The 24,319-nt window shown below is 46.9% G+C and overlaps 1 protein-coding gene across 1 annotated transcript in view; it reads left to right on the top strand.

Moving 5' to 3' along the window:
* The window catches only part of LOC147729032 (uncharacterized), a 325,523-nt gene that overhangs the window by 70,647 nt on the left and 230,557 nt on the right, over nucleotides 1-24,319 (top strand). The window contains exon 4 of the mRNA XM_086959316.1: nucleotides 11,248-11,366. Coding sequence (XP_086815442.1) covers nucleotides 11,248-11,366 — 119 coding nt within the window. The remainder of the gene's footprint in view (nucleotides 1-11,247; nucleotides 11,367-24,319) is intronic.

Here is a 24,319-nt window from a genome sequence, read left to right as displayed (position 1 = left end):
AGCACACAACCCGTATCACATATAAACAATCATAACTTGTGTCAAAGCAAGTAACAAAATGTGACAACAAACTAAGACTCTTTCATAAACAAACAACCACTTATACATATTACAAAGAAACCTTGAAATGAAATACTTGTTTGCCCAAGCAGTTCTTGCTTGTTATTATTTCAATCCAAAAAAGCAAGTTGCTTACCTTTGTAACAATGTATCTGTTGTAATTTACTTTGCCTTTAAGCCCGCCAGCCTGCGCCTGGAATCTTTAGGTCTCTGCTGGAGATCGGTTGGATTATTTGTGGGGCTGGCTAGCAATAGAGTCGGTGGTGATGAAGCTGAATAAATCCTTTTGAAACGGACTAGAAATGGTGTATTAATACTGGCAAAGAGCGCCTGATTGGGGGCAGCCTTCATGCACCATTGATTTCCCTACTGGACCCACGTTACTAAGAAGCTAGAGTCCACGAAACGGTAAAGCAAGAAATTCTTTGTAATCACAAGTAATCTTCAACGTAAGTGTAGCGATTGTGGAGGTGAGAGCCATTCGAGCATCTGTAGGGTTCAAGATTTTAGACCATCTTTAATCCATTTTGGTTGTTGGCAAACGGTTTGACTGTTGCTTATGCTCCCACACGTGCCATTTCTGGCGCTCGTTGAGAATCTTCAGTGCCTTCTCACGAAACCCAGCATATGTCGGCACAACCTCTCAGCAGAGTAAAGTCCTGGTCTTGTACCGGTGCTCTGACTGCCCACGCACGGTGTAATGACAACATGCAGAACTCCACCAACTTAAATTACTAAAATGACTTGCTCTAACTCTGGATTAGAGGTCGATGTGACATTTTATGGAACTGCAGATTCACGGGAGATGCGATGAGGCATTGTAATTCTGAACTTGAGGATTTTTTTTTGCCTTTGTAAATACGTAATTTATATTTAAAAAGGAAATAAACTTTCTGGTGAACCCCCCCGCCCCCATATTTACCATCGCAACCACCCCCAGCATGTCCCAGCCCCCTGCTTTCCTCTCTGGGAAGGATGAGCCAATTTTTCCTTGGAAAAGGTGGAGGAATCTTTTCAAATCCTACATCGTAGGTGTAGAAAAATTCTCTGCTTTTATGAAGAAAGCTGTTCTATTTCACAATCCTAGGTGTTGAAGGGAGAAACCTGTATAATATTATTGATGTGATACATATTTTCAATGGTGATGGGGAGCCTTCAGATGTATACGAAATGTCCATGACTATGCTTGAACGATATTTTGGACCTCGCATCAATGTTGTAATAGAGCGTCATAGATTCTTTACAAGAGTAGAAGAGCCTACTGAAAGATTGGGCCACTATGTGGCGTCCTTGAAAACACTAGCACGTACATGCAAGTTTTGAGTTATCGGACTCTTTAGTTAGGTCAGTTGGTCAGGTGTACCAAGAGTACCAGAGTACAAGAAAAGTTGTCAAAGAATCAGTCATTGGCAGAAGCTCTAGCCATTGTTGAAGGGGTCGAAAATACATCCACTTGGGTGAAGGAGAGGAGGGAAAAATCTAAAGACAGTAAGGATACACAGTGGTGTTCACTCAGTGGCGGATGCAGACTCTCGCCAAGCTTGTGGTGATAACATTGCCAACATTTCCTCCAGTGTGAGAGAGGTAGAGGGACTGAGCGGGATGTACATTCAAGTGGTCCTGAATGGGATATGAAATTGTGCAGTCCCGGACAGGATATGCAATAACGTGGTCCTGAGAGCAATCTTCAAGAGTGAAGTAGTACAGATTCACAGAGAATCAGATGTTACAGATGTGGAAGTTTTTCACACTTATCCAATAGCCCATACTGTTATGCCAAGGGGTCGGTGTGTAAAGTGTCTCATTAAGAAACGCTGTGCTCATGTATGTACATCTGCTGGGAAGAACCAAGTGACGGAATGCTTCTGAGGTGGTACACCATTGTTATGAATGTGAATAACCAGGATCGAGAAATTGACTCAGGGAAGATAATAATGCCTGACTGTGACATTGTAGTGGATGGAAAGGTTTTTGTGGTTTTGGCTGACTCTGGTTCACCTTTCCCTGTGATTGGGAATAAGCAGTGGGATGAAAATGTTGACAAAGGCGGTGTCAAACTGTTTCCAACAGACATCAACCCGGTCAGCTATGGAGGATCACGTATCAAGGTGCTGAGCTGGGGTATGTAGTTGCTAAGATGGAGTTCAAAGGGAGACGAACCATTGGTAAGGTTTATGTAGCAGAAAGAGGTGACACCCTATTGGGATGGAGACACCAACGTGATCTGGGCATCATCTTGAATCCCAGCGCTAGCAACCCTAAAGAGCAGGTCATGTTGGTTGATAACATGGGAAGTGGAGAACGATATTTTAAGGATTTTCCTGTAGTGTTTGGTGATCAGTTGGGTCTTCTCAAAGGTGTCAAACATCGGATCAATCTGAAGAATGGGGCTGAACCTTGTGTGCAGAAGGTGCATAGAGTACCCAAAATGATGGTTGAATGATTGAAGATGGAGCTTAAAAGGCTTTTGGATTTAGGCATTATAGAGAAAGTTTAGGCCTCAGTGGTTGGCCCCTGTAGTTTTGGCGCCCAAGTATTGTGGGAGCTAGTGTCTGAATGTGTGTGGACTTGCGAGGGTTGAATGTGTGGACTTGCGACGGTTGAATGAAAGGATCTGGGTGGACCGCCAACAACTTCCAAACATTTTTGAATCCATCAGTGTGTTGAAGGGTGCAAAAGTTTTAAATGTTTTAGACCTTTCATCTGCATACCATCAAGTGGTGCACTGTGATTTTAGGCACCTAACCTCCTTTGGAACTCCTTTGGGTGCTTATTGTTTTGTAAGAATGCCTTTTGATCTGGCCTCAGCAGGCTCCTGTTTTCAGAGGATTATGAATATGGTACTTGGTGATTTATCTTTTCCATGATGACATTCTGGTCTACGGGAAAGACTAAGGATCATGCTAATGTGCTGAGACGTGTTAGGGAGGTTCAGTGAGAAGGGGCAAACAGTGAAGAAACAAAAGTGCCGCATTGATGTGACATCTGTTACCGATCTTGGTCATGTCCTATCAGGGGAGGGTATGCAGCCGAAGTCTGAACTAGCAGAATGTATACTGAAAGCACCTACTCAAGAGATAAGGAGCAAGTTAGATCATTTCTGGGTCTTGCAGAGCTTTACTCGAAATTTGTCATGGGGTTTGCTAGTGTGTTGGAGCCCATCAGAGTAATATTGAAGGAAGGTGTGCAATTTGACTGGTCTCGAGTGAGAGATAGCTTTTACAAGTTTAAAGTCTGAAATTAGGAATATGCCCACATTGGCATCAGTAGTCAAAATTGTTTTGAGCGGAGCATCAAAATGTCCCAGTCTCAAGGGTTTGGGTGCAGTGCTCCCACAGGTTGTTGAAGGGAAAGAATGTGGTTGCCTTTGCGTCTAGAGCATTTAGGAATGCAGAGGTGCACTATTCCTGTATTGAAAGGGAGGCTTTGAGTGTGTTCTGGGCGGTGACATTTATTTAATTTTGTCTGTGTGGCATTCCATTCTTAGTGAGGTCTTATCACCGACCTTTAGTTTAGTGCAAGTTTTCTCCTGCCATCATCGTGATCACATGACTACCAGACTCAAACGCTGGAGTGAAGGACTACAAGAGTTAAATTTTCACATTCAGTATCTCCCTGAATCGTCCAATAAATCTGCAAACTGTTTGTCACAATTGCCTTTGGAGTGATAACAGTGATGAGGAGGTCGACTGTGTGAATTGGGTCATGGAAGAAAAAATTGTTAAAGGAAGAGTGCTCACATAGCATTCTTGAGAACAAGGTGTTTTCTGCCTTTAAGTTTTTTTTATCACCAAGGGATGGCCGGAGTATAAGACCCTGGATCTGGACCTGAGGCCCTTTTGGTCAGTAAGGGATGATCTGACTTTGTCAACGGAATCTTATGGGAGGGGACATAGTGGTTCCACCTTGTGATTTGAGGGACAGAGTTGTGAATCTTGCTCATGAGGGGCATCTTGGTAGGAGTGAACAGCAAAACACACAAGATGATGGACGGAATGTTGCGCAATGGCAAAACATTCACCTCCAGTCACGTCACAGATCTGGGTTTAATCCATCGTTATTTTGGTCACCAAGCCACCCCAGTTCAGACATGGCCATATGCAAATCAGTCTTGACCCTGTGCCTCATGGGACCAGTCTAGCCGAACTGCCAAGCCATGTCTTCCCTGGACCGGAATCAAGCATCCTAGGACCGGTTTCTGGCTGTCAGCAGTCTTCAGCCAGGATAGCTTGACTCCAGTGGCTTAGTGAGCACGGGACCCACGTCTGGGCATACCCTTCCCTCATAGGGTGAACAGCAAAACACACAAGATGATGGACGGAATGTTGAACAATGGCAAAACATTCACTCCCAGTCTCAGATCTGGGTGTAATCCATCATTATTTTGCTCACCAAGATATTATTCTGCATTCTGTCCATCAACTGTTTTTGCATTTGTCACCTCAAGTGGGACGGGTATGCTCAGATGCGAGTCCCAGTCTCTCCATGCCACTGGAATCACGCTATCCTGGCTGATGAGGGCTGAAAGCCCGAAACCGGTCCTATGATGCTTGTTTTCAGTCCAGGGAGGACCTGGCTTGGCAGTACGGACTGGACTGTTCCCATGGGGCACAGGGTCAAGACTGATTTGCATATGGCTGGGTTTAAACTGGAAACGCATGGTGAGCAAAAAACGATGGATTTAGTCCCAGATCTCTGTACTGGGGTGAATGTATGACATTGTTCTGCATTCTGTCCATCAACTGTTGTTTTTGCATCTTGGTAGGAGTCTCACCAAGGCTCATGTGAGATATTGGTGGCCAGGCATGGCCCACATGATTGAGAGGGTGGTTAAAGTGTCATCTCTGTGCAACCAATGAAAAATCCCATGTTGACAATCATGCTCCTTTGTCTCCAGTTGAAGTTCCGGAGAAAGTGTGGTCTAAATTGGCTTTGGACATAATGGGTTCTTTTAAACTTATGCCTTTGAGTGAGTGGTTTGTGCTTCTCTTGGTAGATTACAACTCTAAGTGGGTTGTGACTAAATGTGTGACTGTTAACAATAGAATAGTGACTGAGTTCCTCGAAGACGTTTTTGTGAGTGAGGGTGTTCCGAAATACCCAATGGGGTGCAAGTTACGTCACAAGAGATGCAGGTTTTCTTCAAGGATTGTGGAATTGTCCACAAGAAGACTGCTCTCTATGCACCAGCCAATGGTCTGAGAAAGGATGAACAGGGTGGTTAAGAGTTGTGTACAGAGGGCATTGGAATCCGGTTTAATTTTTAAGTGTGTTGAGGGAAACTTGGTGGACTCATCGGACTGCACCTAATGTTATCACGCAGAAGTCTCTTTTTGAGGCTTTAAGCGGAAGTATGGCTAACTCTGAGTTAAATCCAGAATGGTTGCCTGTTACAAGCAAATGTGATATTGATGATGAGTTAAGGAGAACCAGACTTGTGGATGATCAACAAAAGTACTAATGTAGGTATGATGGGAAGTTGTCAGTCGAAGTGAAGAAATGGAATGTTGTAGATCAGATCCTGGTGAAAAAGGAAGACCAGGGAGAAAGGTGACTTTTAGGTTTATAGGTCCTTACATCATTACAGCCATAGAGAAAAATGTTATGAACGTGAATGCTGGTGGTATTTGGATTTGGTCTAGACTCGTCCGATATGCAGGAATGTTTCCTAACACTAGTGTCCACGATGGCAATGGTGGTGGGTCGGACTAGTTGTGTAGACCCTCCTCAATGAGATGTAGGAAGTTACCTGCTAAATTTGAAGACCGTTTTACACGGAGTTGTTATTGACTACAAATTTCTCCCATTAAGTTTCCTTTTTCTTGCGTTTCTTTCTGGGCTTGTTTTTTTTTTATGTTCTGTTATGTAAAGGGGACCTATTGTAATTTACTTCGCCTTTAAGCCCACCAGCCCATGCCTGGAATATTGGAGTCTCCATGGGAATGCTGGAGACCTATTTATTATTTGTGAGGTTGGCCAGAAACCGTGTCTTAATAGTATCTGGTAGGGACATGTTAGTTGTCGATTCCTTACCTTAGAATTTCACCCAGGTATTAGTCTGAATCCCAAAATTGTTTCTTCATCAGTACCCCTGCACATTGGTAGGTGACATCGGTATGCTCCCTGTCCATCTTCTTCGTGGGCAACCGAATGAAATTGTGTGACCTAAATAGATGCTGCCCATGCGTGCTAACGTCCGTTCTTATCACGACGTTCCACACCGGAAGTGCAGAGCCATGACAGACACTGACCACTAGTACATCAAACTAGGGCCCTGTACAGGAGTTCCTATCCCTAGAAATCAGTTCAGAGTAGGGAGGATGGGTGGGGCGGTAAGGAATCTACAACTAACATATCTTCACCAGATGCATCATTACCGAAGGTAAGTAACTTGTTAATCTGATAGACTGTTAGTTGTAGATTCCTTACCTTAGAATAGATACTCCAACTATACCATCCCTGGAGGAGGGTCTGAAAACCAAGATCAAACCAGAGATTCCTGGCGGACCGTACAGGCAAAATACCAGACTTGGCTGTCAAGGCAGTAGTGTATGGTAAATGTGTGCAAAGATGTCCACATCGCTGCCTGACAGATGCCAAGGAGTGGAACTCCATGTGCTAAAGCTGTGGTTGCCACAGTCGCTCTGGTGGAATTAGCACGTAACCCCACAGAAGAGTCCTTCACCAAAGCATAGCATGTTTTTATGCAAAAGATAACATCTCAGGGGACGGATAGTCCATTTGGTACCCACATAGCCAACAAAGAGTTGATTATCCACCTGGAAGTCTTTTGTGCGATCAAGATAAAAAGAATAAATGTTTTGGGTCCAGATAGTGGAGTTTCTACTCCTCCTTGGAGGGATGTGGGGGTGGGTAAAAGGTGGGCAGAGATAGATTGTCCTACATAAAAAGGTGCAACGACCTTTGGAAGGAATTAATGTTTTGTCCGAAACACCCCTTTATCCGGATAGACGGATAGGAAAGAGGGCATAGAAGATAAAACCTGCAGATCGCTCACCCTGCGAGCAGAGGTGATGGCAACAAGGAAGGCAGTTTTAAGAGTCCGCAGCCTGTGGGGACAGTTATGAAGAGGCTTGAAGGGATCACACATCAGAAGTGAGAACCAGATTTAAGTCCCATTGGGACATTACAATGGGAGATGGAGGGAACAGATGAGTCAGGCCCTTAAAGAATCTGTTAAAGATAGGAGATTTGAATAAAGAAGGCCGACCTGGCAGGCGAAGAAAAGTGGAGATGGCTGCAAGATATCCTTTAAGAGTGTCAAAGCAGAACCATGCCAGGCCAGAGAAAGGGGGTCAACCACCTTTGCTGTGCACCATGCCACATATTTGTTCCATCTACAATCGTATACCATTTTAGTGGGGGAATGCCTGGCTGCCAAGATAACATCTGAATGGGCAGAATGTCGAACGCGGTCAACTGCTGCTGCTGCTGCTCAATCTCCCCGTAAGGATGTAAAGACTGGAAAGGTTTGGGTGAAGGACCCTCCCCTGCTGCCATAGAAGATCCTGCTGAAGGAGCAGTCTGATCGGAGGATCAATGGCCATGCTAAGGCCGGGGTACCAAACTCTTCGTGCCCAATCCGGAGCTACAAGAAGGACTTCAGCTCGGTCATGCTTGATCTCCTTGAGCACTCTGGTCAGAAGTGGTATAGGTGGAAAGGCATTCAGGAGGCAGATGCTCCACTCGCAGTGAAAAGCGCTCTCGAGCGCGTGCCATCTTGAAAACAACATGCAATACTGCGGACATTGCGCGCTCTCTTCAGAGGCAAACAGATCTAACCAAGGATCTCCCCACTGCTGAAAGACCTTGCGCCACCACTGGACCGACAGCTGAGTTTGTCCCCCCTGGCGATAAGGGAACATGCCAGGATTTGAACCACCAGAATTATGTCCTGATGTTCCTGTTGTGTCCAGAGGCGGAGAGCCTCTTTACAAACGGTCCACGACCCCATCCCGCCCTGTTTGTTGCAGGACCAAGTGGGTGGCGGTGATGTTGATGACCACCTGCAGCACTTTTCCCTTTGAGAGAGTGAAGGAACTCTTTCAGTTCCAGTCTGATAGCCCAGAGCTCTAAAAGGTTGTTATGGAGACCGGACTTCGTCGAAGACCAGATGCCTCTTATCTGTACCTCTCCCAGGTGGCTGCACCATCCCAGAAGTGACGCATCTGCCATCACCATTCGATCTGGTTGGGAAAGGGAGAGGGATCTGCCTCCGACCCAATCTTGGTTTGTTAGCCACCACTGCAGTTGGTGCGCAGTTCCCTTTGTGATCCAAACAGTCAGAAATATTCCCCTGCTGGGCCCATTGGAACTTCAGGTCCTACTGCAGAGCCCGCATTTGCCATCTGACATGATCCACCAGCAGGATGCATGAGACCCAGCATACTCAGTCATTCTCACCAAAATCCCGGCTAGAGGCTGAAACATCGGTATCGTAGCCTGAATATCCCAAGCTCGCTGCTTGGGAGGAAAGGTCCAGAACCGCACTGTATCCAAAACTGCCCCGATGATAGGGAGCATCTGAGAGAAAGCCAGTATGACTTCGGCACGTTGATGGTGAACTCCAGCGTATGCAGGAGGTCTGCCGTAGTCTGGAAGTGGTGGACTATACCCTGGGGCGAGCCCGCCTTCAACAGCCAGTCGTGGAGATTGGCGAAGACTGGAACCCCATATCTGCGTAGAAGAGCTGCCATCATCTTTGTGAACATAGAGGGGCACTGTTAAGGCCAAAAGGGAGCAGGGTGAACTTGAAATTGCTTGTGGCCCACTGTGACCTGAAGGTTACGTCTGTGGGCTTGCAGGATGGGAATGTGAAAATGAGCGTCCTGCAAGTCAGACACCACCGTCCAGTCTCCTGGATTGGATGCAGACAGAACTTGGGCTAGGGTGAACATTTTGAACTTCTCCTTCTTGAGGAAGAAGTTGAGGACCCGAAGGTCTATTATAGAACGCAGGTCTTGGTTCTTTTTCGGTACCAGAAAATAGTGGTGGTAACCATGACCTGCTTCTGGCACAGGGACCCTCTTTATAGCTCCCTTGGCCAAGACCGCCAATACTTCTTGGTGGAGTACTACCCAATATTCCTCCAACATGCAATCGTAGGAAGGTTGCATGGAGCGAGGAGTAGTCTCGAAGGGGAGCGAGTAGCCTCTTCAGACTATTTTCAGAACCCACCTGTCCGTGATGGATTGCCAGTGGAGAAGGTGATGGCAGATCCGGCCTACAAGTGGCAGGTGATGTGCCTGGAACATTGGATGAAGGTTTGGAGGTGGTGGCAGAGGGAAAAGGGTGGAATGGCCTACCCACTCTCCCTGAGCCACAAGGATGCTGGGCCCCATATCTGTGGCTACGCAGGTGCTGGACAGCTTAGATGACTCCATGGCTCAATTGGACAGGATGTGGATGGCTGCTCATTCTGTAGCCACGGAAGGCAGTCTGAGGTGGACAAGAGGTAGCCGCAAGGCCCAAGGATCTGGCCACAGCTCGAGAATCCTTGAGGCAATTAGGTGCTGGGTCTAATTTGTCACAGAAAAGCAGAATGGGATGTGCCTTTTTGATGAGGCTTGGACTACCAAGCTCTCTGGGGAGGGGTGGTCAGGAACGCTGGGTCACCCGTGGCTGTGGTGGAGGGAAATCCTCCTATCCACAGGAGCCACTGGGCTCGGACCAAGTGCCCAGGCGAATGTCCTAGAGTAATTCATTGAATGGCAAAAGAGGTTCAGAAGAGTAAGTCACAGGCTCAAGCACCTTTGTCAGGAGCTTTGTTCTAACTGCCACCGTTGGGAGCTCATGGCAGAGGACCTCGGCTGACCTCACAACCACAGCATAGAAAGCTTCATCCTCCATAGCCACGATAGGGGGGGAAGCAAACTAGTGTTAGTGGATATATCTAGACCACTGGCATCACACAGATCCTTTCACCAGTCTACTTCCTCAAGCTGGTCAGTTAAAGGGTCCAGTCACAGTGTCCCCTCTCAGTCCTCTGGCTCACCTTCTGGCCCAAAGGAACACCAGGAATGAACAAATGGACTTACGACATCTGAATCGAAGACAGTCTGGCTCAGTGTCCACTTCTTGGATGAAGATTGGGTCTGACCGGGAGCATCGATGTCTAGATCAACGTCTGGTAAGGTAGAGTGAGATTGACTGGCATCTATCTGGATGCAGACCTGTCCTGACCTTAGCCACCAGCGCCTAAGGCCCTCCCACTGACTCCACAGAGCCCAAAGCCACGCCAGCAGAGCCAGGCTACCCATAGATGGGGTACTAGGCCCCACAGAATATCTGAATCCGGGAAGGTGATGCTCTGGCTCCTGTAAAGGTAGGGAGGCACGTAGCTGTCTCAAATAGGAGCCGGAGATGGAGCCTTCAAGCACCGATGCTCAGGATCCCACGCCACATTGGCTGACTAACAGGGAGAAGTTGAAGAATGCCTGTGCTTCAACGTCTTGTGTTTTCCTGACTTAACCGAAGACCTCCCCGATGACTTTGAATGTCAGTGGGCTCCGTGACCGTTGTCAAGAACTAGGTGTTCAAAGACTCGGAGGGGGGAGGGGAGAAAGTCAACAGAAGTTGTAAAAGACTAGACAAAAAAGAGCTAAAGGGTAACCCTCTCCGGATCTGCACAAGGGCTGGGGCAGAAAAAGAAAACTGACATCACCACGCATTGGTGGCATCTGTGTAGGTCCTGTGATATCACGACACCGACTAATGCAGAGCCGACCAACGCCACCTCCCAATGCGCAGGTTACTGTCTAAGAAAAAATCTCTGGATCCAGACTAACGCCTGTTCAAATTTTAAGGTAAGGAATCTACAACTAAGTCTCTATTGGATTGGTTATTCAGTTAACGACCATTACTGGAACAAAAGGTCATATTCAATATAGTAGAGGTTGCGATTCCTTCTTCTAAGGTTCTTGACTTAATCATGTGAATTACTGATGAGTGAAGTCATGGGTTTTTGTGGCTTCTTGGAATGATCCAATTGGAAATGAACTTAAACTCAAGGTATACAAGTATGAATGGTACTTTCCTCCAATAGGTGGTGGACCAAATAAATGCAATTTGTCGCCCCAAGGATGTTTTATGTCTTTTTGTGTGTAACCTGTCCACATGCTAATAAAATCCCCATCTGATAATCTTAATGCATTTTTATTTTTGTAGGTCAGTCCCTTAAGAATCTGGATCCAGAACAGGTGTCCATTTCATTCCTGGCTTTGGGAATGGGTTTTGCTGCATCTCTGAAAAATCCAGAACGCCCCCTTGAAATTCTCCAATCTGAGGTAAATTATCTTAAGAGGATGTTGTAGGTAAGGGGTAATGTGGCTTCATTTATAAATTCATGTTTAAGCTGACCATGTGCTCAGCCCCACAAAGTAGAGGAGGTTGCACTTATGGGTATGTTTTTTTTATTTTTAAAGGAATTACTAGCAAGTAGCTAAAAATTTAGATACTATGATCCCCCAGGTGACCTTTTGGAGAGGGAGGGTGGGGGGGTGGATCATTTAGAATTTGGCAACTATCCAATCTGCTATATTTAGTGTGTACCCCATGTATTCAATGTGTACATTGAGTATACGCCTTAAAAATATGTCCATTTTTAAACCACAAAACTCCAATTGACCCCCTTTAATTGGTCTAATGTCCAGTGTTTGAAATAAAATCATTGTGGTGAAAACACAGGTTGCAAAGGAGGGGGTAATACTGATGGGGAATTTTAGTGGATAATCTGGAGGGGTACTGAAGATTTGTGAAAGGCCGATTTGAGATTGGAATGGTGGTAGGTAAGTGATGGAAAAGGGTATGAAGTAGGTTATAAGGCAATTGTGGTTGATGTAGAATTTTTATGTAGTGCACAGTTGGGATATAATAAGGGCTATTAGGGAGATGGTACCTACATGGTATTATTATTGAATTGGTGTGTAGGTTTAGCGAGCAGAGAGGAGTTTATGGTCTTTTAATAGAACTCTTTGTTTTATTGCCCCATGTTAGTGAGCTTGGTCATGGGTCTTTCTCAGACTGGCATCGGGGTGAAAGTCAACAAGGCAGACCCCAGGGAAATGAGGTGACAAAGTTCTTGGCCAGAGAGATTATTTGTGAAACTAATATGGGATTAAATCTTTTATTTGACTCTGTGCACTCCTAGAGAGAAGATTGCCTAATTAAGATTTTTGCAACATTGAAAGGGCAATGATATGAGCACCTAGGACTAAGGTCCATCTGCATTCACTAGTGATGAAATGAAAAAGACCACTTCTCAGGCTTGGAAATACGGGCTTCACTGCAGAGTATCAAGTGGAAGTAGAGAGGCTCTGAGATCTGCCTTCAAGGTAGACACCCTGGGACTGAACATCCAAGATTTCCAAAATACTGTTCTTTCAATTTCCTCCAAATATACTGGAATATTGTTATTCCTTTATATATTTAAAGCTTTGTAAACTAGCTAAAGTATCATAACTAATAATACCAATACTAACTTAAGTTCCCTTTTTTACACTTTTCAGTTGAGTTTTATTGCTTTTGAGACCTGAAGGCCACATTGCAGCACCAAACTGTGATCAATCCTTCCAGAATTCATAAATATGTAATGTTTGCTAACAGTGACCCTAACTTTAGGGGTGGAGCATCAAAAAAAGGCAGCATTTACCAGAATAGGTGAATGCAATAGAAAGGATGCTGGAGGTATAGACCCAACAAAAGAGGCAGTGAACATGAAATCGGAACAAATTTAGGAGAACCCATTCAAGCAGATGATAGAATACAAAACACCTCCAATCAGGTCAGGTTGGGTCTCCTTCCTGAGGCAATTTTAACAAATGTTCCCCGTTTATCTGACCGCAGAAATGACTCAACAGCTCAGTTTAAAAATAGTTTGCCATTGGTTATCTTGCAATACTGGTTTCACAGACTCTAGCTTTCAAGCTATTTTATTTGTTAGAAGAGTGGACTTGGTCGGACTTTCTCACAAACATATATATGGAGACTATTGTGGTCAATTGTAGATTTCCAGATCTTGCTGAATAACTGATTAAATCTGATTGTTATGTTGGGAGGGCCTATGTCATGGGATTGGCATTATGCCCCTGGGATACTTTTATAGACCTCTTATGCAGTCTCGTGAAACTATTCCTGTTAGTGGCTCCTCAATTTAGAATACCCACTGGGGCTAAGAGACCTAAGTAATAGCATTCAGGAATAGGTTTCAGCCACTCTATTATATTGATGGTTTGGATTTACTTCATATGGCTTATATTGAATGTAAGAAGACAATCTTCATGGAATTAGTAAGCTATCCACAGAGGGCTAGTTCTTATAGAGACAATATTCTAAACCGCAACTAAGTCCACCCCGGCACCAGATAAAACAAGTGCCAGATATAAATTGAAGTGGAGACAAGATATTAGAGGGACATTCCATCCAGGAGATCACTAGTGCTGAACAGCAACTTAAAATGGTCTTGTGGAATGTTAAGGTCTTAATTGTCTGACACCAAATGGGGCAAGTTAGTGGATGGGTGTCATATACCTGTTCTAGGAAACCGGAGTGACTAAACCAATCCACAGGGTGGGATACACAAATTAGTGTCCAACCTAGACCATTTCCTGCATGTCGTCCCGCTGGAGGGCTACTTATTTGGGTGAAGACCAGATTGGCCTGCAAAATTTGCAGGCTTAAAATTGAATCGGCGACATATTGAGTATTGACCTAATATCCCAAAAAAAGGAAAATTGCAGTAAGGTTATTCAACATATATAACAGCTTTAGTCATCAGAACCAGGAGTCTGCCACAATATCGACTTTGACTAACTTTCTTGAGAATTGAGCGAAGAGGCACTACCTTATTGTTTCGGTGGATTACGTACATGATCTCTTCCAAGAGGAAGAGCAATGGTAGAGGTATGAAAGTCAGATGCCCCCTCTTAAGCAATGCACAAAGGTTGTTCAACAGGTACTGTCTTTTACACTCGCTCATGGTGTCTGTGCCTGTAATAGGCAGATGCTTTCTGATCCTGATGCAACCTTCACCTTTAAAAGGGCGAACATACGAAGTAGAAAGAAGTACATAATGGTCTATCTAGATCTGTGAATTAAAGTGTATGATATGGCTGTTCTAGACAGACATGATAGTGATGATAATGCATTGGTTATGGGGTAAGTTGATAATCTTTGACACACCATATTGGTACTATGGCTCCGTCCATAGTTGCCACAAATAATAAGCAGATTAAATGGCCTTATGTTTTACAGATGAGAAGTCCTTAACCTGTATTTATACAGAGGTAGCCCAAAACATCCTCACTTTGGGAATTCTACATATGATTCAAAAACTGATTATTTTCTCGCATGGTCTCTTGGCCATCAAGAGCCATTTCTGTAGACTGTGTCCAACTGACTACGCTATGCGGAAAGATGCTCTCTGGTATAATGGGAACAGCAAACCGGCTAAAACAGCATTAATTACTGCCATAAAGAACAGAAATAACAGTACCGTAGCGAGGAGAAAGAGTTTACGAAAAGATACAGAGGCCAAGAAAGATTGTGCGTAAGTAGTGGCGTACCCTGGCAGAGGCATCCAGAATGAAAGATTACCACTCATTCTGGCATCTCCTCACTAAAGGATTAGTGTTCATGGTAAAGAATGCGTTTTTAGAAATCCAACCACATGTCGGAAGAGCATTTTGGGGCATTCTACTATGGGAGGGGCGTGAGATGGAAAAGGATACTACTAAAGATGGGCTATAATATACAATTGAGACGGAGGTAGGGAATTGGTCAGTTTCACTTGGGAAGAGACTGTGATCGCAATTGGTAGACTAGGTAAAGAGCCAGGGTTGGAGAGGATACCTGGAGATCTATATTGCTCTGAGCCTAATATATGGGGTTTTATGCTACATTCAGAGTTTAATGCCATTGATTGCGGGGGACATCCCAGGTACATGGAAGGGCGCTGAAATCTACCCAATGTTTAAGAAAGGAGATAAAGGGGACCCTTCCAATTACAGACCATTTAGACTTCTAGACACTGCTCAGTTTTCTGTAAATTGATCTTGATTCATCTCCAGGGGTGGCGGTATTGCCATAATATTTAAATCAATCTACAATTGCAAATTTGAGGCTTTTCCACTACAGGGCTGTGAGGCTGCCTTATTCAAATTAGCGATCAGTGCACGGATGGCCTTATCAGGTCTACTGATATATCGTCCCCATGGGAATTCTAACCCTTGGGTGACGTCCTTTTTGGAAACCATTGCCCCATTGATTTTAAAAGCCGCAAATTTTACTATTCTGGGGGACCTAAATTTACATCTGGAAGATCCCCTATGCTCAATTAGCAAAACCTTTTTAGCGGATTTAGAAGCGCTTAACATCTCCCTATGCAATTTTGGAGCCACTCATTAGGCAGGGCACCTGTTGGACCCTGTTTTGTCTAATCTTGCGTATGACTGTGAATCGGCCGCCCGTCCTTTGGAATGGTTGGATCATATGGCAGTCAAATTTTCCCTCTCGTGTACTACGAATATAGCATTGGATGCTGACTTGGGCAAAAAATCACGTTGGGGTAAACTGAACATTGAGTTTAATAGGCACCTATCTAACACATTGCCAAATGTTAATTCATCTCTTTTGGAATCGGAAACAGCAGTCTCCGATTGGCTGACTACTGCTGTGAATAAACTTGCTCCCCTGGCACCCTTACACGTCTTGTCCCACCGTCAACCTGCAGCTTGGTTTTCGGAGAATCTAAAAACTACAAAATCCAAATGCAAGGTACTTGAGAGACAATGGAGGCGTTCTTATTCTCCCTCTCGTAAGATGGCATATAAGGTAGCTCTTAGAGAATACCACAAGCAATGTAGGACCGCAAGAGCTACTCATATCGCCAATACCATCTCACATGCCCAGAATTGCCCACGCACATTATTTTCTGTGGTGAAAAAAATAACTGGAGCAGATTCCATCCCAGCCCCTCCAGCTTTGAATGAGGAACAGTGCAACTCAATAGCTGAGTTTTTTTATCACCAAGGTAGAACGGATCTATGACTCGTTGGGTACTCGTCCGCTGAGTGCAGACTCACCCTCTACTCTTGTTCCAGCCCAAAACTGCCAACTACCTATGATAACCAAACTTTCTGAGTGGCTGCCCTTTGATGATGTATCCTTTGCCAATTGTCTTAAGAGCATTAAATCTGGCTCTCCTTGTGACCCTCTTCCGGTAAAAATTTTAAAACCGCTTGATTTAAACTCTTGTTGCATACTGATGAAACTTCTGAATACCTCATTGACAGAATCATGTGTTCTACAGAAGTGGAAACACGCGATGGTAGTTCCACTGCTGAAAAAAGCAGGTGTGGATGCTTCAAATCTATCCAACTATAGGCCCATATCGCTGTTGCCTATTTTTTCTAAAATCTTAGAGGCACATTATTTCCCAACTATCTCATTTGATGGAGAGTTCGGATTATCTGCATCCATCGCAATCTGGTTTCAGGGCCCACCACTCTACTGAAACTACTCTTTTGGGGGTTACCTGGAACTTGAGACACGGTATCGATCGCGGGGAGACATCGGCGCTTATCCTGTTGGATTTAAGCGCTGCATTCAATACCTTGTCTCATTCCATTCTTCTCTCATATCTCCAATCCTTGGGAGTGGGGGGCTCTGCCCTAACTTGGATAGCCTCTTTTTTGAGTGGGCGTACCTTCCTGTTTTTTCGGCCAAAGCATCTTCTAAAATCTGCATCGGCGTACGGCGTTCCCCAGGGGTCTATTCTTAGCCCATTACTTTTTAACATCTATATTAGACCCCTGGCCACTATTGTGGAAGAAGCTGGCTTAACTTTATTTTCGTACGCCGATGACATGCAAATTATTTTTTCTCTATCTGAAAGGGAAGGCAGCAGTATTTCGGCTCTTAAATTGGGTTTGTCCCAAGTGGCAAGATGGATGCAGGTAAACTTCCTTAAACTAAATGGCGATAAAACCGAGATTGTGATCCCGGGTAAGGACAAAGATCTCTGGGGCCCCCAACATTGGCCCGAGAGTATGGGTCCTATTCCGAAGCCCGTGGCCCAGGTTCGCAATCTCGGATTTTTAATTGATGAAAAGCTCACTATGCGACAACAGGCCGTAAAGGTGGCTGCCATTTGCTTTGCCACACTAAAATGGCTCCAAACATTTTTGTGGATGCTTCCAGTTTCCTCTCAAAGGACGGTGGTCCAGGCCTTAACATCTCGCCTGGACTACGGGAATGTACTGTATCTTGGAGCCGATTTGACAACTGTGAAAAAACTTCAGGTTGTCCAAAATGTGGCCGCACAGCTGCTACGCAATGTTCCCCCGGAATGCATCCTCAGCCCTTCGCGACTTGCATTGGCTAGAAATTTAGAACAGAATTAAATTTAAGGCTCTGTTATAGCTTTAAGATAAAATAGGGCTCTGCCCCTAGGTACCTTCAGTCTCATTCATTCCTATATACCTAGGCGTACCCTTAGATCTGCAGGTAAAGGAGATTTTGTTGTTCCTAGATTTAGGCTGGTGAAGATGGGCGGTCGCTCTTTCTCTCACCTGGGTACCAAATCTTGGAATGCTCTGCCTGTTAGGCTGAAGTTGGAAACTGATTTTGTCAGGTTTCGCAAGGGTTTAAAAACTTGGCTTTTCCAGCAATAATCTCTCAGAACAGTCTTTTTCTGGTTGTCCCACTCCTTGAAGCCTTGTAGTTCTTTCTTCTCCAGTCTATCCGTTGGCGCCGGGAAACCCACTGTGGGTAGCTGTGCGCCTTATAAGTTTAAATAAATAAATCTCCAGAACTGGATTGAGGAAAACATTGTCACATCTGCAAGCAGGTTTCAGGGCATCCACAAGCACTATAGATCAGGTGTTCCGATTCCTATTGCTTATATGGAAGGAAGTCATGATCAGGAAGGAACATCTCTATATTTTTGTGGATCTAAAATCTGACTTTGACTCCATCAACCAAACTAAATTGTGGGTTACCCTGAGAGAACTTGGAATGCCCAGTGGTTTGTTACAACTCAGTGTGGTTGCATCAAGAGAACTATGCACAAATCAGATGGAGCAATGGTGGTGACCTTACTAGAAAAATAAGTGTTACAAAAGGAGTCCACCAAGGCTGCGTTTAGGCTCCAACCCTGTTTACTTTATATATGAATGAGTTAATCAATTTGTTTGATTGTGGGGGTAATCCCCTAAATTAGCGGGTAGATGAATTCCCTATTTTTGTGGATGATGCAATGTTAATTTTGAACCCCAATGGGCATGCAGAATAATTTTAATAGGTTTGCAAAATCTTGTGGTATTTTTGGCCTTGATTAATTGCTCAAAGACTAAATGTATGGCCTTTAATCCCCACCGATCTTTTGAAGGACTGCTGATCTCAAATATCCTCTGCATTTTTGGTATTTGATTATTTGGGTGTTAGATTGACTAGCAATCTGACATGTTCGGCCCAGCTACAAAGAACAATCTTGCACTTCAGAATATAGATGCCATAATTAAAAAAATTAACCAATCCCCTTTACGCCCCATATCTCCTACAATTTAAATCCATCAGGCTAGAGGGTTGGTTGCTGCCCTCTGTGGAACTGAGCTGTGGGGCATGGAGCAGACTAAGAGCCTCGAGCTAGTGGTAAACAAGTTCATAAGATCATAATAAGATCTTGCAATATATGCGCCACTGGTGCAGGTTTGCCAAGATCTTGGGCTAAAGAGCATCAAACACATTGCTGCATTGAAGGTCTTGGTGTTCTGAGTAAGTTTATGGACCAACAAAACTCAGATTCAGTCAAAAAAGCAGTAGCTGATGTACAAATCCTTGCTAAAACAGTAGGACGAGCAGTGTGGCTCAGGGAGGTCAGGCAGTGGCTGGTCAGACTGGGGTTGGGGAACTTGTGGGAGGATTCCAAATCCATGTCGAAAGAAATTTCTCTTTTAAATGCAAGATTCTGGAATTAATGTTCAGGTTTCTTGTTTTAATACAGTAGTATCTTGCCCTTTAATGGATAGATTATTAGATTGCAAAACATCTTTCCAGTTTGAGATCTTTATGAATGAGATCAAACCTCCTCAGGCACACGGGAGGAGCTTCGCGGGCAACCAAGGTGGCCGCGTGAGCTCGGAGCTCCGAAGACCCTCCGATCCTCTGCACTGATCCTGCTATCTATCCTGTCCCACGACGGTGGGAATCAACCGCGCAGTCGGTGCTGAAGCGGCGCCCGTTCTCAGATTGAAGATCCGAGCTTCCTGGACCGAGTTACGTCGTCGTGAAGTTAGCGGGCGCTACCGACGTCTTTGTCTGCTCTGGTTGTGATCGAGGAGAGGCCTGCCTCGGGGCGCCCGATTAGGACCCAGCTGGTCCTTGTTGGACCAGCTGGCCCGGACGGTCTCCTTCCTAACTTCCCTCTGGTGGTCTTGGAGGTGCTTTGTATTGTGTGTCTCGCATCGACTGGAGGGGCTATTGGTGGCCTGACCCCCCCCCCCCCCCCCCCCCCCCCCTTGGGCGATCCTGTTCCCATTACTCAACATGGCGGGCAGAGGGGACCCGGACAAAGGGAAGCCTCCGAGGGTCAGCAGGAAGCCGACCCAGTCCCAATCTACTATACCGGAGCGGTTTTCCCATTCAAAGGGTTCGCCGAGCATGGCGGGCCACACTAAAGACTCGCACCGAGATACGTCCCCCGAGGATCCTGAATTCACACTCCGGGACGTGATGGGAGCCATTGCTGGTGTGAAGGCTGAGATGCATAGCCAACACGAGGCGCTGTCCAACAAAGTGGATACCCTTAAGATCGAACTCAATCTCATTAGGGCCGACCTCGGTAAAACGAACGACAGAGTGAAGTCGCTCGATTTCAAGACGTCCAGTTTGACTAATGACATGTCGGATGTGCAGACCGAGGTACGGGACCTGAAGGCGGCTAATGGGGCGCTTGCTCGCCGGCTTGATGATTTTGAGGGACGGGCCCGGCGGCAGAACGTCCGCATTACGGGTGTGCCGGAGGGAGCCGAAGAGGGGTCAGTGGACTTGTTCGTGGAAGAATTGGTGGTTAAGAACTTGGCACCGGGCGGATTGAGTAAATTCTTTTCAGTCGAGAGGGCACACAGGCTGCCGGGTGGTCCGCCTAAGTCGGGTGCATCCCCTCGCCCCATCATCGCAAGACTCTTTAACTATCGGGACCGGGACGCCATTTTGCAGGCTTCGAGGAGCGGTGGCCCGCTACGATTCCAGAACGCTGATATTAACTTTTTCCCTGACTTCACACAGGCCGTTCAGAAACGCCGGCAAAGTTTTACAGGTGTGAAGCGGCGACTTCGGGAGATGGGGATGCGGTACTCCATGCCTTATCCTGCGAAACTTCGAATCGAGCATGGCAACCGGACAGTGTTCTTCGATATTCCAGAAGCGGCAGGGGACTGGTTGGACACTTTGCCTCAACGTCGGACCGAAACGGAGGACCAGACGGAAGGTGCAGCAGGAGGTCCGGGTTCCCAGGAATGAACTTTTTGCCATCGACTTTCTATCTGAGGGGGCAGCTGCGATTGGCACCGGACTTGAACATTGCTTCTTTTTCTTATTACTTCTGCACTTCTTAAAAGGAGGGTAACGGGGGGGGGGGGAATAGGATGTCTCCTTTCTCCTCTGGGGGCTTCTTGTAGGTTAGTTTTGGGGGCGACAGGCACACTGCTAGTTGGGGTGGCTCTTAGTCTAATGCAGGGGTGCAGGGTGGGGGGTAGTTGGGACGTGTGTTCTCTATTTGTTTCTCTCTTTCTGTTCTCTTCATGGCTAGGGTACTACTGTTTTGCTATTATCGGTTTGTTGGCTGCATTCCGGGGGGGGTTGCTGGGGTGGGACGTCTTTGATGATGGGGGGGTAAATCTTTGAATGTGTTGAGTTGGAACGTAAATGGGTTGGGGGACCGTATTAAACGTGGTGTTATACAAATGCTTAAACGCTGTGCTCCGGATGTTGTTCTGTTACAGGAAACTCATCTTGTTGGTTACACTTGTAAAGCTCTGAACAGGAGGGGGTTTAAAATGGTGGCCCACTCCGGGTTCTCTACGGGGTCTCGTGGGGTGGGCATCATGGTGCGCATGTCCCTTCCCCTTGAGGTGGAGTCTACGTTGGTAGATGAGAGGGGCCGCTATGTGGCCGTGGTGTGCAGGTGGAAGGGGCGTACCCTGGTATTGGTTTCGGTTTATGTTCCCCCGGGGCTGCAGACAGCCACCTTCCAAGACCATTGTGGCGCCATTTTGGGTCTCCCGGAGGGGTTGCTGATTCTGGGTGGGGACTTCTATTCTGTGGTTTCGGGTGACTTGGATCGTTTCCCGTCCAGAGATCTTCGTAGTGCACAGTTGTGGCTCCCGGATTTCATGAACACCATGGGCATGGTTGACTGCTGGCGACTCTTGCATCCCGCCCAGCGACAATATACCTTCCATTCAGAGGCTCATGGTAGTCTCTCCCGTATCGATTATGTCTTGACCCCCGCGGCTCAGGCGCAATCGGTTACTAGTGCTCGTCTTGTGGCCAGGGGCATCTCGGACCATTCTCCGGTCTGGGTGTCTTTCGACTTTGGGATAAGGGCGGCGGCTAGGGTGGCGCCTATCAACCCATGGTATTTGCGCAACCCCAAGACCCGTGATCTCCTTGCCAAGTCCATTGATCTGTATTTTGCTGAAAATGCGGGGTCAGTGACTTCGGCCATCTCTCTTTGGGAGGTCTTCAAGAGAGGGGAGAGGCCTTCTCCTTGATAGCCGAGGCGCGCAGAAGACGGGATGAGGACCTGGTACGGCTGGAGTCGGATATTGCTGACCTAAATTCCCAGTTGGCCCTGGGACCGACTCCGGACTTGCTCCATGCACTCGCCCTGAAACAGTCGGAGTATGGCGCCACTGCTACTGACATGGCCAAGGCGATGGGCAGGGAACAGCAGGGTAGGATCTATGACGCCGGCGACAAGGCGGGTAAACTACTTGCCTGGTTGGACAAGAAGGAACTGGCATCCCGAGTTGTACCGGAAATTCTGGGCGACGACGGCCTGGTCGTCACTGACCCTACAGCCATTGCCGGGGCATTTGCTGACTATTTTGAGACGGTCTACACGTCTGTCTCCGCCCTATCTGAGCCGGACTCGGCTTCCTTTTTGGAGGAGATCGAGCTCCCTTGCTTGTCTGATATTGAGCGCGAAGACATGGACCGCAGCATTACGGTAGACGAGGTGGCTCTGGCGATAAGGTTGCTGCGCTCTGGGAAGGCTCCGGGACCCAACGGTATCCCAGTGGAGCTGTACAAGCTTAAAGCGGACGCCGTCGCTGCGCCCCTGAGGGATATGTTCCTGGCGGCCCGTGAGGCCGGCGAGCTCCCGCTTGACCAACGTTTGGCCACTATTGTGGTCATTCACAAAGAGGGGAAGCCTCGAGACCTATGTCGGTCATACCGTCCTATTTCCCTGTTAAACGCCGAACCTAAAATCCTGGCGAAGCTATTAGCCAATCGGCTTGTGGGTGTGATCGCTGACCTGGTTCACCCGGACCAGTCTGGTTTCATCCCACATCGGAACACGGCCCTTAATCTCCGCAGGCTTCATGCGGTTATGGCGCGAGCTCACATGCTCACAGAACCGACTGTGCTTGCTTCGCTTGACGCGACGATGGAGTTCGACTCGCTCGAGTGGAACTACCTCTGGGCGGTGCTTGCTAAAATTGGGTTTGGGCCTGACTTCATTAGTTGGGTTCGGCTCCTCTACTCGTCCCCGATGGCCAACGTGACGGTGAACGGTCGTTTGTCGGCCTCATTTGCCTTGCGTAGAGGTACTAGACAGGGTTGTCCTCTGTCACCGCTCCTCTTTGCTTTAGCGCTTGAGCCGTTGGCTGCATGGATCCGTACGCATCCAGATATTGCCGGTATCAAATGGGCGCCGGGCTTTGAGGATCGCGTCTCGCTTTATGCAGACGACATCCTTCTCTACCTTACCTCTCCCTGTCGGTCCTTGATTATGGCGTTCGAGGTACTAGGTACTTTTGGTGGTTACTCGGGCCTGGTCATTAATTGGTCCAAGTCCTACCTCTATGTGCTGTGTGGAGACACTCCGCGCCTCCCCAGAGGCTGCGCCATACAGATCTCGCAACAGGGATTCAAGTACTTGGGCATCTATACCTCAATGGACGCCCATACGCGTTACACAAACAACTTACTCCCCCCTCTGGCGCGCTTGCGGCGAGATGTGGAGGGTTGGAAGAGATTGCCGCTGTCCCTGTTGGGCCGTGCGGCGTTGTTTAAAATGATGTCCCTGCCGAGGTTTCTCTACGCGCTCCAGAACACGCAAGACCCAGTGCCGTCCAAGTACTTTGGAGAGGTTGAGAGCCTGCAGCGTACTTTATTGTGGGATGGCAGACCGCGGATCTCTATTGCTAAATTGACTATACCGTGGTATGATGGGGGCATTGCCTTGCCGGACATACGTCGCTATTATTGGGCGTCTCAGCTTACGGCTTTAATCACGGTCTTTACGGGCCGGCAGTCAACCCGGGATACGCCATGGATCGCTGGCTTATGAATGACGGGATGTACTATAGGGCGCTGTACTCTAGATCTCTGGACCGGAAACTAACTGGACCCACCAAGACGGCGGTGCACCTGTGGAGGGCGGTGACCAAAACTTTGGGCTGGCAGGGTAGGCTCACCATGGCTACTCCCCTATACAATTCTGACCTATTGGGGAAACTGTGGCACTCCAAGGGGTTTGACCGGTGGGACCTCATTGGCATTTCCAAGGTGGCAGACATGCTGTCGAGGGGGGAAATCAAGTTGTTCACTGCTTTACAGGCCGAGTTCCAACTGGAAGCTATGGAATACTTTAGATACGCACAGTTACGGCATGCACTCACGTCTTCTATGCCCGTGGGGGAGAAGGTTCCTGAATCGTCCCCGCTGGAAGATAGGGTGCTGGACGGCCATATGCCGGATAGCGCCATTTCCCTGACCTATAAAAAATGTATTCATGTACGTATGGACCTACTGGTGAAACTGAGAGACCTCTGGGTGAATGATGGGGTTGAGATGGATGATGAGAAATGGCAGTCTGCGGTCTCCTCCCCTAAGGAGGTGGCCATCTCAGCCAGTCTGCGGCTGGTCCAGTTGAAGGTGCTCCACAGGATTTATATCACGGGCCCCAGATTAATTCACATGGGACTCTCCCAGGACGGCCTTTGCAGGAGAG

This window comes from Lissotriton vulgaris, chromosome 2_2, assembly GCF_964263255.1.
Source record: "Lissotriton vulgaris chromosome 2_2, aLisVul1.2, whole genome shotgun sequence".
NCBI lineage: Eukaryota > Metazoa > Chordata > Amphibia > Caudata > Salamandridae > Lissotriton > Lissotriton vulgaris.
Note: the sequence above shows the minus strand (reverse complement) of the source record. Positions and strands in the feature narration are given on the sequence as shown.